Below are 17,576 nucleotides of genomic sequence, written 5' to 3' on the forward strand. Positions count from 1 at the left end.
GGGATTGCCCTCAGGCACAGCAGATTTGGCTGCGGATGCTGCGTATTCTGGCCCCCCTCTCTCAAGAGGGTATGTTTACGTGGGGTGCCGCTGCTTGGTCGACTTCGTCAGGGCCTACTATGGGCTATGAGATGGAGCAGGGCAGTCAGGCCATCAGATTTATTAGGGGCCAGCCTCGCCTGGTTCCGGCACCGGATTTCTCGTCCGCCAGCTGGACACAGGAGAGGGATTTACGATGGGAGCTCCTCAGCAGCCTCACCATCTGGTTCACCTGGAGGGCCCGGTGCTTTACGGCCTTTGAGGGGAGATTGGAGCCACCAGCAGAGACTGTACGGGGGATTTGGCAGGAGTTGATCCACACCCTGCGAGGACAGTACGACCGCATCCGGGGAGACTCGGATGAGGCGATCTTACGGCGCCAGGCCTTTCACACCACTTGGCGCTGTGGCCCTTTCTACACCTTACACACGGGATCCCCCCGTTGGCACTACAGGCCACCTGTTTGGCTCTTCCCCCCCCCCCCCCCCCCCCCCTATTGTATGATTTAGCCTCTCAGTTCTTTGTACTAATGCTTGTATTTTGCAGCACCTAGGGAGAGTCTCCCGGGCTGCCATGCTGTATTCGCTGCTCTGTCTCTCTTAGGAGCAGGAGAGATCTTTTGTAGCCCTACGGGCGTTTTTATATAACTAATGAAAGGATCTTTTCTCGGAAAAAAAAAAATGCTCGGGGGGGGGGGGGGGGGGGGGGGGGAGTCTCCGGCCCATTCCGGCCTTTATGAGGTGTCACATGTGCAAGCTCCACTTTCAGCATTTGTGGATGTTTTCTCCAGCTTTTATGTTTTATGCAAAGTGATGATGGATGTGTGTCAAGACTGTGGCCGATTTCAGTGTTTAATTGCATTAATGGTCAAGTGTTTTGCAAAACCCCAGGGCCCCCCGGAAGCTACAACTACAGTACTTGTGGAAGAAGACAGGGGCTTAAAGAGCAAGCTGAAAAAGCATTCAACCCCGACTATACTATGTCTGTTAACCGGAAGGGGAAGAAAGAAGGCCAACGAATCAGATGCAGTTAGCTTGGACATAAGGAAGAAAGGCGCTTCAAAAAGTTGGCTAGAGATCAAGCACATATGCATGCAAATATGGTAGAGGAGGTGAAAATGAATTAATAGTATTAATAATTTAAGTGTGGCAAGATTATACTCAACCCCGTTTGGGGCAATTACATGGAGATGGTGAGATTTATACTTCCTAGTGAGTGGAAGTGATCTTCTTGTGAAAGATTTCTTGAAATAGGCTTGTCATCAAGAACTTATTTTCATTAAAGAAGAAAAGAGAATGATTCTTAAAAATAAGTCAGATTTCTAGGTACAGTGTTGTGGGAGCGGAAGATGAACTGGTTGCTTTCCTGTCAGGTATCTCATATTTTATAGGATACATGCCATTTGTTACAATGCTTTTATGCCTCTAGCTAAGGACTAGCTGGCTTAGAATCATATGCATACGCTCGTATGCTTTTCCTCTTTATTTCTTTTGACAAAGGTTAGTAAAAGCACTATGCTTTTTCTAAATTTGTTCTATTGTTCTAATCCCCTCGCTACAACAGAGTAAGTTCTTTGCATCAAAATACAAGCTTAAGGTTGCTCTGCAATCAAAGGATAAGAATACCTTATCTTGCCTTGTAAAAATAATCAACAAGTATCCATCAGCCATTAAAATGGGAAAAGAATAATTTTGTGAGAGTTGCATACGGTGAATGTCTGTATTGTACCTAATCCACCTTATCCCAATCAGTACTGTTCATGCCTAATGTGTTGCATGTACCTTTTCCCTATCAGTACTTTTAGTACTCTTTGCATATGTGTGCATTATGTACTACCTTATGTGTCACAGGTATCTTATAACAATTAGTACTTTCTGTACTTGTAATGTGCCTAACGTACACTATCTCAATCACTATTTACTCGTGCCATATGTAAACAATACATACTGTACCTAACATTTCTAATCACTCTGCGCATGAAGAAAAGGATAAGTGCTCTATCCTGACTACAAAGTCTACAATCTTGTGTTTTTTAAATTATATGTTCGGCAATGTTGACATATCAATAAAATGCAATGTGCATGATAAACGAAGTAGGGTGGACTAGGTTGGAGTGCTTTACAAACAGATGTCTCCAACCACAATCTCCTCAGAAGCACAGTTGTCACGGTTGCTTTCATTCAGTCATTAAGATCTTGAAAATGTTGGTTTCCGGACTTGATTTATATAAGGTGGACATTGTCAGCTATGTCATGGTGTGTGCTAGGTTTTTTTGCCTAGCCATGATGCATTTCGTGCAAAGTGTGCTTAACTAGACCACCAATTTCCCTTAGGACATGGTGGCCTATAAATAATTTTAAAACAATCTTTCTTTCATTTGTGGAAAATTTCATCTAATGGGTGTGTCTGTGTTCATGATGACAGATTGGATGAAAGAAAACGACGCAAGGATTTTATTCTAGAGAGAGGGTTACTTGATGTGAAGCGGCAGCAGGAGTTGGAGAATCAGAGGTCTGAAGAAGAGCGAAAACTTTATCAACAAGCGCGTGTGTTTCTGCGATATCATTCTACAGAGGAACATGAAGTGTTACTTGCGGGCCTGTGTGCAGAGCAAAGGATTAGACAGCGTATCTCAGATTTGCAGGTGACCTTTATACGAACTTTTTTTAAAATGTCTTTCTTAATAATTTCTGTGCAATTATAAAAAAGAACATGTACGTAAAGGTTTCAACACTTTCTTACTCATGCTGCCTACATGTTTTTCCTCAATGTATCTTCTCTGCATATACATTCTACCAATTGGAAGAATGTATCTTGTTTGCATATACATTGTTCGGTTGCCGGGAGACGGGATCACTACTAGGCAATAGTGCAATCGCATGATTGATGCCCGTCTCGGGTGGCGGATCATTTGGTAACTCACTCGAAAATACATCACGAAACTCTTTTAAAATATCATCCAAAATTTGTTCTTCTTTAGAAAGCTCACTGCTTGAGATGGAATTACATTCACAAGAAGAAGATCTTAACAAAATTTCAGAATTGAAAAGATCATGAAAACAACAATATGATTCAGAATTTGGATCCTTGGCGAAAGCCTGAGTTGAGTTACATCACAAAATCCACGGGCCATACAATTCACCGTCATGAGCAAATGAGAGTCTCGCTCTTATCAGAAAACCTTGACATCCCAAGATCATGTCCACCCTGTCAAGGTTCATAATATGGAAGTCCAGACCCTGCCGGTAGTCTACTTCTAGCCTAGGCACCGTTCAATCCCACACTTCCACGTGCGTACTCCTTGCAAGTGATCACTTGCCATCGTGGACAGCCGGAGTGTTTGCACCAAAAAACGAGGAAACAAAATTGTGAGTAGAGCCGTTGTTAAATAGAATTTGCATCAGGATTCAGAAGGCTGCCTATAGATCCCTCAGCTCGGAGGAGATCACTTAGACCAAAGGTACACTCACTAATATGACACCCCTGGCAACTACTACTACTACTACTACTACTACTATCGAGCTGATGAATTTCAATAGAAGAGATCGAAGAGTTAAGGTTCTTGATGTGGAATTCCAAAGCCTCTCGGTAGTTCTGAATCTGGACTTCTAGCCTAGGCACTGTTCGATCCCATGCTTCCATTTTGAACTTTGTACCCCTTGCAAGATTGGCCACATAATGGTGATCACTTGCCACCGTGGGTAGCTAGAGTGTCTGCACCAAACACGAAGAAATAAAATTGTGAGTAGAGCCGTTGTTAAATAGAATCCACATCCTAAGGCTTCTTGTAGATCATTCAACTCGAAGGAGATTACCTCTTGTAACTACTACCATCGAGATGATGAATTTCAACAGAAGAGATCAAAGAGTTTACTTGTAGTTCCATAATGTGTACCGAGGTCTTACCCCCCAAAGATCTCTTCTTCAGACACTCCCTGTAGTGATGGCCGGGCTAGTTGCACTTGAAGCAAAGGTTCCATCGTTACTGAACCTTGGAGAATGAATTGTCCTTTCACGCCGCCGCATGTGTTGGCTTATATGCTATATTTATTCGGCCTTCTGCCAGATTATTAGAATGAGGTTCTTTGGAACAATATTCACTCACTGGACGACATCGACCGTTATGCCAAAAAATTTGATGATAAACTTGCAGTCCAAAGGGGTGGTGAGCCTCTAGGTAATACCTCACGCAAGAGCCAAAAATCCTCTAAAGACAAAAAGCATGGACACGTTGCAGCATCTGAGGAGGGTCAATCGTTGTCGCAACGCAATCCCAAGAAGCGCTCTAGAGGCAAGAGAAGATCTGTGCGTGGTGAGTCCTCAAGGGCCTTACAATGGCTCACTAGATCTTTAAACTCCTGGGAATAGTTGTCCAGGAGCTTCTTTCCCATCTTCAACTTAAACAACCGTCCGAGGTTTTTCTATCTCGCAGCACATGCTCAAAATCAGCCCATGTTGTTGGTTTCACGCGGAGGTTCTTCTACTAGGCGAACGCTTTATGCTGTAGCATAATTTAAATTTGACTAATGCGGTGAGCATTAGTGTACTTGTACATATCAAAAAAAGTGGTCGAGTTCTAAGTAAAGTTCCTCACACTCCTCCTCACATCCAGGAAAAGGTTTCGGATGGAAGGAAACCTACAGAGGAGGAGGATCACTAGTTGTAGCTTGGGGAATCTAGAAGCATAGTTTTGCCAACTCTTTGTAAATCAAGCGAATGCGAAGAATCCACAAAAGGAGATGCATGAGGTTGAGAAGCGTGTGATGGCTATCTGAATGGCAAAGAAGGTTGCACATAGCTCACATATTGATGATACGGCTGTGAGTTGTTGAACGTCCTAAGCTATGGAGGCTTGAAGAGCTTCATGGCTATAGCTATGTGAGCAGCAACAAGGAGAGAGAGTTAGAGAGAGAAGACATTTCTCAAGAGTGTACTACACAATTGAATGATGTGATTGTTATGTCATTCATTCAATGAAGTACATGTATCTCTATAGGTTACAAGGGTTGCCTTAGTGGCATCACTGCTTATTTCATAACACACAAATATCTAGATATTATTAAAAGTCCTCTAAGAGGTGGTTCACACACAAACATACTATCTCTCTCATAAGAGTGGCTTCACACAAGTAAGACCTTGATCTCCAACAAACCCCTCAAGGGATTTCCTCATATTGTGTCAAGGATAAATCTAGGCTCATGGTTTCTCATGTCAGTTTTCCTGGTCAAGGATAAACCAGATGGCTCTAGTTTCACAAGCCAGTTATGGGGTTCCAAGGGTAGAGACAACACAGGATTCGGTCACACACTCACAACAGAAAACAGCACACAACTGAACAAAAAACAACACATAACTTGGACTTTTAAAAGCCCAATTATCATAATAACAGTTTTCTTCCTCTGTGGAAAGCTTTGTCTTTTGCATGATATCGGCCTCTGCTTTTTTGTGAAAGCAGTTCTTCTCATTGTGGTTATTTTCCCGCAATGTTTGCATGGCTTCTTTGAGTAACAATTCTTTTTTTGTATGATTGTTCTCAACATAGAGTGAACATTCCATACCTTTGAAGTTCTTTGTGAAGAAGGAGGTGTCTCCCCTTGCTTCTTTGTTCTTCATCTTCTTCACCTCTTCCTTGAAGGAGGTTATGTCCCCTTCCAAGGCAAGACTAGGCAGGTTCTTTAAAGTGGCGATGAGGTTTTCGTAAGGCTCATTTGGCATTGACATGATCAGTATGGCTACGGCCACATCTTCTTCCACTTTAGCTTTAAGTGTAGCAAGCTAGTTCATGAGGGACTTCATTTTGTTCACATGAACGTCGAAGTCTCATGTGGTTGCAGGATAAGTCCACAAAATTCTATCTGCAATGAGGCTTTAGAGTTCTTTCCCTGTGCTCCAAAAAAGCATATCCAGCTTCTCATAGGTCGCTTTGAATGTCAAGAGATATGCTACATGATGTATGAAATTATTAGAGAGACCAAGGACTATTAGACCAAAGGCTCTTTGATCCCTTAGTTTCCAGGCTCGTTGAGCAACATCTTCTTGTTTAGGCATCTTATCTTCCCCTTTGACAAAAGGCCAAAGGCCTTCTCTCATGAGATTGAATTTTAGGTGCTTCATCAGAACATGCTAAATATGAGGGAAACAATTGCATCAACCTCCCAAAAATTAGGGTTTTCTAAAATTAGGCTTTTCAAACAAGGTGTTTTTTGAAATTGATGCTATAGAAGGCTAGAGCATCACTTTAATGCAAGTCATGTACCCTCAATTTTGAATTTAATCAAATTAATTAAGAGTAATTACTTTGATTAGATAGACTTGCAGAGAAGAAGAAAAAACCCTAGATGGATTTTATTGTACCTCTATTATTGCTATTGCTGAAGGTTTTTTCAAATTCTATAAACATGCGGGACTTTATAAAAATAAAAGTGACTGTTACCAAAATGTTTGATGTGGAGAGCTGAATTTTGATCTTTTTTGCAGGTACATGTAGCTCAGAGGTCCTTTTTGACTACGAGCTTGACCTTGTTTACTCCAACCACATCTACCGCCAACTCCAAGATGTGGAACCTACTGTCTCCCTATCCACCCTCACAGCACAGCTCACCACCATACTCCACACATCCGCCACCGCTTCTTTCATCTGCACGCGACGGTCTACCGCCAAGCCACCTTGCCATTCCATGCCCCAGAACTGTTGGTATGACGATGAATGCCAGGCCACACGCTCCCATCTTAAGCATGAGGTACGGATTGGGCAAATCACGAAGCGCCAAGCGCAACGGATTTCTCAATGGCTCACCCCACGCAAGAAACGGGAGTTCTATGCTCGGAAACCGACTTTTCTTAGGGCGGAATTGCAAAGAGGCTTGGAGGAAACTCCGAGAACATTGCCTTACCACACCTATCACCTGTCCGGACACATGGCACTCCTATGCACGCTCCCTCTATCATATTTCCCATCAGCCACCCCTACCCCCACCACGAGATCCCTGTCCCACCACCTCCACCTTCTTCACAAAGGGCATGGTCCTCAAGGCGATAGGGTGAGTCTAGGATCATGAGGGACTCACTGCCGAGTACATCTCGCATTTTGATGATACCCTGGCGCCCCTACTAGCCTACATGTTCAATAGAGCCCTTTGTGAAGGATTTCCACCCTCTTGGTCCACCAACACCATCACCCCCATTCTCAAAGCCGGAGATCCACTTGATCCTAATAATTATAGGACGATCATGATTGGTCACACATTGGCCAAACTCTATGGATCAGTGCTAGAGGCGGAGCTCAATTCATTTGCAGAGAGCCAGGGATGCAGAGCCTTAGGACAGGCTGGTTTTCGGAGGAGCTATTCTACCCTTGACCACATCTTCACCCTCCGTGCTATCATCGAGGAGGGTAGAGCACGGCATTAGAGGATTTACAGCAGCGTTGTGGATTTCCGTAAAGCTTTTGATACTGTACCCTCAGCCCGCCTCCTATACCGTCTATAGGAGATCGGAGTCCCATCTCACATGGTTTGGAGCATCATCGCCCTCTATGAGTCTGTCACCGGACGAGTGAGAGTCCCAGGAGGTACATCATAGGAGATTTCTAGCACTATTGGGGTGAAACAGGGGTGCCCTCTATCACCCACTCTTTTCGGCCTCTACATTGATGAGATCTCGAGCTTCATTCACAGATTAGGCGGGGTTGGTCCCACACTGGCAGGCATATTGATCCCCATACTACTTTATGCAGATGACATGGTCCTCCTCTCAAACTCAGCCGAAGGGCTTCAGAGACAGTTGGATGCCTTACATGACTTTTGCACTCAGCGGGACCTCTATGTTAACCTTGGTAAAACTAAGGTAATGGTCTTGAATATCTCTTGCCTCTTCACATCTAGATTGAGCTTCACACATAGAGGGAATCCTGTGGAGATTGTCTCATCCTATGTCTACCTTGGTGTCACTTTCAGTGGCCCACGCTTTACCATGGTTCCCGCAACACATGCCAGAGTGACGCAGGGATATGCAGCCTTGAGCTTACTTGAGCGGCAGTGCTTCGAGGCTCATTTCCAGGAGCCCAGGATGAAGGGTGGCTTTTTGACACCCTTGATGTATGGAGCAGCCTTCTGGGGGCCAGATTTATGTGATGAGGATTGGTAGCGAGTTGAGAGGCCCTAGGTCATGATGTTCTCCCGTATGATCCGCAGCAAACCATTAGTCCCAAAGCAGATTATCAAGGTTGAGTTTGTTATAGCCCCGATGGTAGTGGATGCACTCTTCCAGATAGTCACATACCTCCATCGCATCAGTCACATGGATCCCCACAGGTACCCGAGGTTTGCCCTGGAGTCCTCCAGACAGCTAGCACTTGAGGGCCACTCTGGAGTATGGTATGCACTAGTTTCCACTTGGTTCTCAGTATATGGGCTCCGCATGGACCGCCTACCTCCTCTTCGGTACAGTTTGAACTCCCCTTTTCTCTGGCTGTCTCACAAGGATACCAACCGGGTTATCCGGTTAGATCTTCTTAGCCTCTACACACATTGCACATGGATCACACCTCCGGAGCTCCCCACGAAGATGCACTTCTACAAAGATTACTTCCTCACACTCATTGAGGATGGATTCATCCAATAGCCGGGCTACTCGAGTGTTTACATGTCCCATGCCATGCGGATTGCGATTGGCTAGATACGGGTTTCATCCCACCGCCTCAGAGTGGAGACAGGTAGAGCTGAGCTCATCTTTAGAGCCGAGAGGCTCATACGGAGACCTAAAGAGGAGAGGATCTGCCGACTATGCCACACAAAGGTTAAGACGGAGGAGCATTACATATGCCGTTGCCCAGTATACTATGAGATCCGTGGGAGGTTTCACTGTCTATTTCATGAGGGATTTGGTCCACTCTCCAGGATCATTGACATCCAGGACCAGCGTTGCCTAGGCCTCTTCCTGCTTGAGCTCCGCAGACACAAGAACACCTTCTTGGGAGAGCTTCGGTCCCAGCCTTCCCCGCCCCCTCCCTCACCAGTCAACCATCACAAGTTTCTTCCAGACCTAGGAGGTGGAGGACACTAACATAGTGGATCTTGTGGACCCTCCACGAGCTACTCTGGACCTACCTCACCCGAGAGGAGTTACCTCGGACCGAGCCTTTGCACTTAAGCGTGCCCGACACCCTCGGCTTTCCCGTTGACCACAATCACCTCATGAGCTCCAGATCTAGGGCATGCTCCACCGCCATCGAGCTACCTTGCCACGTGACATAGCTGATGGAGACCTCTCGGCCATACTCATTAGCCCCATGTTTGATATTTTGGAGAGTGGTATAGCATCTACTCGGAGCTGATGTTGCTCTCATGTTTCTATGTTCTTAGTATTCCATGATGAGTTTCCATGGACAATTTTGTATCAGCCCAGTGAGATAGCTATGTTTATGTTTTCTTTTTGTTTTATTTTCCATTCCATGATGAGATTGTTAGAATACGCAGCGGAGATGATGACCAGATCTGGGAACACAAGAGCAAAAACGCAGGCAGAAAAACAGCACAAGAGAGAGAGAGATGTAGGCGTGTAACTCTGCTCTGATATACACAAGAAGATCCCGAATATGGTACAAGTGTGGTATGGGGGCTGGGGGCCTATTTATATGCCCCTAGATAGGCAGTCGGCTTGCTGAAAAGACCTCCATGACTGTAGCATCAGTCGGCCAGCACTGGATGAAGCCCACGACTGTATATGCCCAGTCGGCCAGCAGCACAGGGGTGCACGACTGCTGTTGGGTCAGTCGGCCAGCTACTCAGTGCTCCTGCCAGCTTAGAACTGCCTCCCAAGCCACAGAAAAAATAGGGGAAAAATGCGGGGAGTGAGGAAAAATGATAAAACACCTCATAAGGGTGGGCACACCCACAACAAAGGCCCTGGTGTATAAATCTAGACAGGAGATGACTTCTAACAGAGATATGCCATGGACATTATTGTATCACTTTGGTCCCATAGGCCCATTGGGTCTTTAGTAGACGTGTAATATATCTTTCTTTCTCTCTTTGATATGCAAGGGCAGATGGAGACTGGCAGCAAGCTTAGGGACCCACAATTCTTAAGATGCCATGTTGGAGCAGCCAGGCGTGGGTACAACAGCACTGATGGCGGAAGCGACGGCAGCGGTTACTGTTGTTGCTTTTTCAAGGCGGCGTTGACATGGTGACAGGATGAAGTTTGGGAGCTGTTGCATAGTAGTATGACTGTACTACAATAGCTACAGGTACATATCTGCTCAGTACGGATGTATGGATTGCTGGCGACTGTATTGACATGTACAAAAATTTTGGGCAGTATCAACTTGGACCTCTGATACGAAATGTTGAATGTCCTAAGCTATGGAGGCTTGAAGAGCTTCATGGCTATAGCTATGTGAACATGACTTAATGATGTGATTGTTATGCCTTTGATTCAATGAAGTACATGTATCTTTGAAGGTTAGAAAGGTTGCCGCAGTGACATCACTGCATCATAACACACAGATATTATTATAATCCCTCTAAGCGGTGGTTCACACACAAACATACTACCTCACTCATAAGAGCGGGTTCACACAGGTAAGACCTTGGTTCCCAACAGAAAAAGCTGAGTAAAGATTAGGATCAAGACCAGAACTTGCCATAGGAACTTGCTGTCCCAAATATTGAGATGGTACTTGAGGGCCGAGAGGCACCTCTATGGACTGCATGGTAGTATCGCTCACGAGGTTATAAACAGATAGATGACACTGTCGTAGGCTGGCCACCAAAAGCATCCACATGTACCCCTGAAGTTACTTCTTGTTCCACCATGCAGTAGAAGATAAAGAAATCTCAGCGACGGTGCAGGGAATCAAAGAGTGTAGAAGGCTTAAGATGGCTGCCTTGAATGGGTAGGGTACTGTAGCTTCAGCTTTTAGGGTAGATACAATTCACAGAGGTCGACTTACAGCTCACCCTTCAAGGATGCAGGCTATTATGAGCTTGTACCCCCAAAAACACAAGCAAACAGCCAAAATCGCAAGTATAGCCCCAAAATAACTGGGTGTTTGCGTTTCAGCTTTCTTCTTCCCTTTTTTAGCATAAAGGCTACTTATGGTCAAAGTTGCCCAAAAAACCCCATACAAATACTTTTTCCAGATGGCGGGTCACCCATTTAGTGTGCCCATGCCTGCAACCCATACCAGCCCTGCTGTGCACCCTGTAAACTGACACGTGTGGGCCTAGACTGTGTACCCATGTGCCACAGTTAGCCCCATATCATGTGTCTCTAAAGTCAGCGCTGTACGACAGTTTTTGGCCCGCTACAGTTCTCAGCCATCCGTGTATCTTCCGAAACTGGTCCCATGTTAGGGTTTTCTTCCCTCTCTTCTCCGTAGGCAGCCTAAAAGGTTGTGCTGTTCGCAGGGCAAGCATGCAGAAGAGTCGCAAAAAGCACAAACCCTTGCACACAACCAAAAGCGCACAGGTTATAGCCCTCTGCAGAACTCGGCCAGTCTTTGTTTCATATGACCAGAAGCCATAAAACCTCTTGAGCACCAAAATAACTAAGATCGAGGATTTCACCCATAAACATGTTGACATGGTGACTCGTAGAGAACAAGAAACACAGAGACAAACACGACAAACGCTCCTGCTTTTTCCAATGTCAATAGATATGCATCGATTCCGAGAACTGTCTGTGCACATCTAACCACGGCATCTTTCCCGTTCACCTTTGACACTACTCCATCCTCCGCCCTAAGTGTCCCATACCACCGGGCCTTGGAAGACAAAAAGCAGCCCACAGATTAGAATGAGGAAGATCTGCATGATGGATTTTCTCCTCTCCTTCCGGAGGGTTTCCTCCACTTAATTCCCGTAGGTCTTGCTCTGATGCAAATGCCAAACCCCTAGGCTAACATGCCCCTCGATTAAGCATAAACAAATAGGAAAACACACAAACTCAGGCATCTAGCTTACTGCCATCAGGCTAGCATCATAGACATGGCTCAACATGCAAAGTTCTTGGCATCCCATACCAACCAGTACACACCCACCCGATGTTACCACAGAGCAGTCTCAAGCATAGTAACAAAAAAACCCGTTTCTAGCTTTCGAAACCTCGAAACATCGAAACTTCGAAACGGTTTTTAAAAACCTCGAAACCTCTCTAGTACGAAGTTTCGTCCAAATTTCAGGTTTTGTTTTTTTTCTCCTTGATTTTTCTGGGATTTTTTTAATTTTGTTTTTTTTCCATAGCCTCCACATCACCTTTCTTCCCTCTTCTTCTCCTGCCTCCCTCCTACCCTTTTCCATCTTCTGCCACTTCTTTCACCTCTACTCTTACTTGCTTCATTCCCTTCTTCTCTCCTTTTCTTCTTCATTTCTCTTCGTCTCTCCTCTTCTTCTCCTTTTCTCTTCTTCTCCTCTCTTCTTTCCCCTTTTTCTTTCTTCAATGTCTTAAATATTTCCCAATTTCTACCTTTTCTTCTTCAATCTTAAGAGTCCTTGACTGAACCACTTGTGGCATCTAATCAAGTAAAATTGCCATAATGCCTCACCAAAATAAGGATGGTTCCCTGAGATGGGTGAGAAGAGACTATTTTTTCATCATTACACTATGTTTTTAGATGGCTACTATAAGTTCTTTAAGTATTTATACTTTATGAAATTATTGATTTTTTGAAACCTCGCAGTTTCTTAGCTGAAGGGCGAAACCTTTCGAAACAGAACCCCAAAAATCTCAAAACGAAAAAAAACCTCGAAACGTTTCTTGTGACTATGGTCCAGGTCTGAAGAGCTCTCCCTCAGGGTGACTCATAAAGTCCTTCTATATGCTTCCTATAAATTAGGAGCCAAATATAGCATGTCTCATAAAAGCTAGTTACCTCCACTGAAGATGCCTTACCCCTGGCCTATGGTTAACGTGAAGGTCTTAACCCTAGTTAGCCTTGGGATGTAACACTGCCCACCTGCTCCCTCCTCGTAGTGCAAAGCAGGGCCTGCCCCTTAGTCACCAAGGCAACTGCCCCCCCAAGCGATAGTACTTGGCGTGGAACGCACTGTTGTGTATAGGTGAAGGATCCTTTGCCAAATTTGTTGTGCTTTGGGGTAGTTCCAAAGGCAATGCCGCTACACTCCATGGGGTGGCTGCATCGCGCACATTGTGCCGGCTGTCCTCCAATGGCCACCCAAGTGCTGACAGCAGAGCAAGGCTGCAGTTGGCTAATTGCGAGAGGAAGACTATGACGTTCCCAGGCCGATAACTGTCCCACAGACGCTTTCAAAAATCTTCAAGGAGATGCCTTGGGAGGTCTCATGGTTTACCGCTTTGTTCCTATGGTAGGTTGCTTTTAGGAGTTTAGCAGTTGGCACGTGGCTGGCCATTCATGGTCGTCCAGTGCAGTGCATTAGATGCAGCCACCCGCAGGAGTCGCAAACGATATTGCCTTTGGGATTGCCGGAAAGTGCAGCAGGTCTGGCAGAGGATTCTTCGACTATTCACCACCTCTCTGGCTTCCTCCCGCATCATCACTTGGGGGGTAGTCGCCTGGGTGATAGAGTTAGGGCTCACCCTCCACTATGAGGAGAGAATTCGTAGCCTAGCCCTGAGGCTCACACATGCAGGATAGAGTGTATCCCCACCCCCGACTCTCCAGTATAGGCTTGGTCCAGTGGAACTCGTTAGAGATGGGGTATCATTAGCAGCATAATGGGATGGCACAGTCGGCGGGCACGATGCAGCGAGACCATTGAGGGTGCCCTCACCCCCCCAACGGAGTCCATCCGTGCCATATGGACATATATCATTCATACCCTCCAAAGCTATGGGGATGTTCCAACCGCATGCGGAAACGTCAAGGGGCCTTCCTATGCATATGGCAGCAGGGTCCCTTCCTCTCAGACAGTGGCAGCAACTTCACTTGGCACTACAGGCCACCGGTTTGGCTTCACCCCCTCTCTTCTTGTATGAGGTAGTTCGCTCCGAGAGTGGCCAGCCATGGAGGGGACTACCCTCCCCTGGCGCACGCTTTTGATAAAGAAAACGTTGCACCTTCTTCTGCCCGACTGTTTTTTTGTCCTGCTGCCCGACAGCTGTCTCCTGCTGAACCTACCTGTGCACCATCTTCTCCCTCTCTCTGCCGGCCAAAGCTGAACTGCCGGCTATGGTGGTTTCCTTGGCTCTCTTGTGCATCTTCTTAATCCTCTACACACATGCCTTATCTATGTGTCTGCAGGCTGCATGCTTACAGTTCTACATAGAGTACATATGGTCTTGTGGAGAAGCAATATGCATGTAATCCGTGGGCTTCTTGAGAGAGACGGCTACACATGGATCCCAACACACAACCCAAGGCCTTGTTTTTGCATATCCAGAATTCAGCATACTCCCTCTTCCTCATGCCCCTCTAACCCTCAGAACCATACGTGACAGAAGACAATAAAAGCACCAATGCCCAAACCATAAAAACAACATCAAGAAGAATATTTGGGCTTCGAGACATAATTTCCTACGATGCCAAAGACACCCAAACCTTGCTTTGCTTCCACCTCCGCGATTAGGATGGCGTTGATACCAAGTGTGAGATCCTCCCATAGATCAACCCTGATTCATAGGCCAAAATAAGATTAGTGCAAACCAAATAGAAGGGGTGCAGGCAAGCTCACCACCCAACTATAGGTTCACGACTGCGAACCACCCCCAAGCCAGGGGCTAAGGTTCCACTTCCACAGGTCAGCCCTGGCGTCCCCTGTACTTGCATAGCTAAGGGACATGTTTAGTGGTATCAGATGATTACCTTCCAGAGACGAGCCTAATTATGTGCATGTCATGTATGTATTTACCCAAAGTTCATATGCATGACTCAACAATTGCATTTGTGGACCTTGTTCTTTTCAGGAATGTCAATCAGCAGGATGCCACACGTTAGCAGAAGCAGAACAATATAAAGTTGAGAAACAAAGGCAAGAGGCAGGCACACGGAGAGCTAAGGATGGTTCTGCACCGCTTCCAAGTGGAAAGGGTCTGCAACGCTCTAGTAAAAATCTAAGCAAAGAGGGGAATGATGGTGATGGTAATCCTTTGGGCAAAGTTATAGCATCGGGCGGTATTGGGAACTATGCGAGCACCTTTGATATTACAGGATTTCCAGGGACCAACTTGTTATCATCAACAGTAATCTCTCTCTCTCTCTCTCTCTCTCCCTCTCTCTCTCTCTCACGCACGCAGGCGCGCACACACACACACATGCGCGCGTGTGTGCCTGCGTACATATGGGGGCATTGGCACACACCCACATGCATGAGCACACCCCTACACGCACGAGCAGACACCCACATAGAGAGACTCGAGCACACATGCATATGCATACACATGCCTTCTTGCAATCCATGCACACTCGCGCACACGCACGCATGCATGTGCATACCGGAGGCATGACATACATTTATAATGAATGGTTGTGGATTTAATTGCTTGGTTACAACTCATCAAATAATTGGCTCTTTATAGCAAATCATTACCCGTGATGGTAATAACTCACCCACTCATCACCCTTCTGTTATTATGAAAATGAACTAGTACTGGTCTTGCAGGAACAGCAACTGTGCTGTAAAAACAAGATCTTTCCTGCAAGCTATCTCAAGATGAAGGAAGTTCTGATGCTAGAGAGTTTGAAAAGTGGCCAAATCAAGCGGTCAGATGCTCAACAATTGCTCAAAGCATACCCAAGCAAAGTGGATGTTGTCTTTGACCTTCTCCTCCAAATGGGTTGGATTCAGAGTGATGATGTGCCTCTTTCCTTAAAGTAATGCCAGTCTTTCACCTTAATATGAAAAATGAAAATTCTTTTATAAATAGGGGTGCAATTATGCCACCTGATGAAAAGTAAGGCTAACTTCTTTTATCGTCTTAAAATAATAAAGCCTTCTCATAATTATGCAAGGTGACAATTTAGTCTCTGGTATGTCTGGAGCTGTCATGCTTGTTCATGTTAGGACATTGGCGCATAGTCACATGGGATGCGAAATGGAGACGGGGAGGGGGACGGAGAAGACTGAGAATGGCCATTCCCTGTGACTAGAGTGACATGGGACGGGAATGGGAACGGGAAGATGCTGCCATCCCCAACATTCCCGAGTCAAAAAATGCCCATTCCTTGTGACTATGCATTGGCGTACCAAGTAGAGGCCTAATGTGAGGGTCTACTTAGGTAAGACCTTGCAGAATAGCCTTAATTAATTGCTTTGAAGGGTGAGCTAATGGAAAAAATGCCAGCATACTCTAATCTTGATGTGCCAATCTCAAGATCAGAATTTGATGTCCACATCATAAGTGAAAAGAGACCTTGCATCCTTGTCTTGATTGAAGAGATTGTGGACAAGCCTTTATCCAGCAGGTTCAAAAGGAACTATTATGTTCTCAATCAAGACGAGGGTTGCCTGCAACTTTGGATCACCATAAAGCCCTGTCTAGACCGTCAGACAACGTGAGCGGACTCATATTTGACCAATGCCTGTCCTCATGGAGTGTGAGATGTGCCATTGAATATAACCAATCATGATGGTAAAACCATTTGAAGAAATATGGGAAAACGCGTGTTTGTAGAAGCTCATATTTGTAGATATGTGTAGGCTCAATTCAAATTTGACAGATGTAGAGCTATACGAAATTTGTTCTAGTGATAGGCATTTGCACTGTTCTGAAACGGTGGTGATATGTCCATGTGGATACCTAGATAGCGGAACCATCTGGTTATCTTGCAAGACCATCCCCACCTAGAAGTTGCAAATTGCATTAAGGAAGTGTCACCTGGAGGTGGTCAGCATCAAGAGATCTGATCTGATGAAGAGAAGTGACATTTTGCAAGGTAGCATCTGCTCAAGTGGTGAAGTCCCAGTTTCAGCAAAGGCGATACAGATGGTTTACTTCAGGTCAGCTTGCATAACATCCCCATCCTACTCTAGTCTTTCATTGAAAGGTCAAGTCCCCAAAAAGGATCTTCCTGCGCGGTTTGTTGGTCAAACTGAGGATTTGAGTAATAGTGTTCATTTCTGAATCTAGAAAGTGTGCTTGAAAGCATTGTGTCTCTATCTAACCTAGCCAAATAACCATAGCCTTTGCGAAGTTGATCTTGTACAGCTTTTCTTGTTAACTGCGGGCGTGCCCAGACAAGTGTAAGTGTCAACTGCTTCTGAAGGCTCCACTTTATAAGTGAACTTATGCCAATATAACCACTTGTGGAAGTGTTTCTGGTCACAAAAGGTCATAAGGGCTGTAAGATGCTTTTGCAGTGCCTTAGCAGTGGAAGATCAATTCAAAACAATATCATTTGCATGAAGAAGAATCACAGCACTGGCATGAGCTAAATTAGATCTGGTTCCATCAGATTGGTCAATCAAATAAGCTACCTCATCAATAAACAATCCAATGTGGGTTGGAGAAAGAGGACAACCTTGTGTGATACAAATTCCCTCATTCATTCCTTGGAGAGTTTTGGAGATGTCAATTGACCTGCCCATACAAGGCCATAGTAGCTTGATGCACCTCCA

General features: G+C 45.4%; 1 protein-coding gene across 1 annotated transcript in view; it reads left to right on the plus strand.

Moving 5' to 3' along the window:
• The window catches only part of LOC147623445 (transcriptional adapter ADA2-like), a 57,714-nt gene extending 41,105 nt beyond the window's left edge, over positions 1-16,609 (plus strand). The window contains exons 11-13 of the mRNA XM_086821606.1: positions 2,464-2,683; positions 14,926-15,201; positions 15,621-16,609. Of these exons, the coding sequence (XP_086677732.1) occupies positions 2,464-2,683; positions 14,926-15,201; positions 15,621-15,836 (712 nt within the window). The 3' untranslated portion in view covers positions 15,837-16,609. The remainder of the gene's footprint in view (positions 1-2,463; positions 2,684-14,925; positions 15,202-15,620) is intronic.
• Positions 16,610-17,576: the final 967 nt, after the last annotated feature.

The sequence above is a fragment of the Cibotium barometz genome, chromosome 27 (assembly GCF_041138505.1).
Source record: "Cibotium barometz isolate CiBa-2024 chromosome 27, ASM4113850v1, whole genome shotgun sequence".
NCBI lineage: Eukaryota > Viridiplantae > Streptophyta > Polypodiopsida > Cyatheales > Cibotiaceae > Cibotium > Cibotium barometz.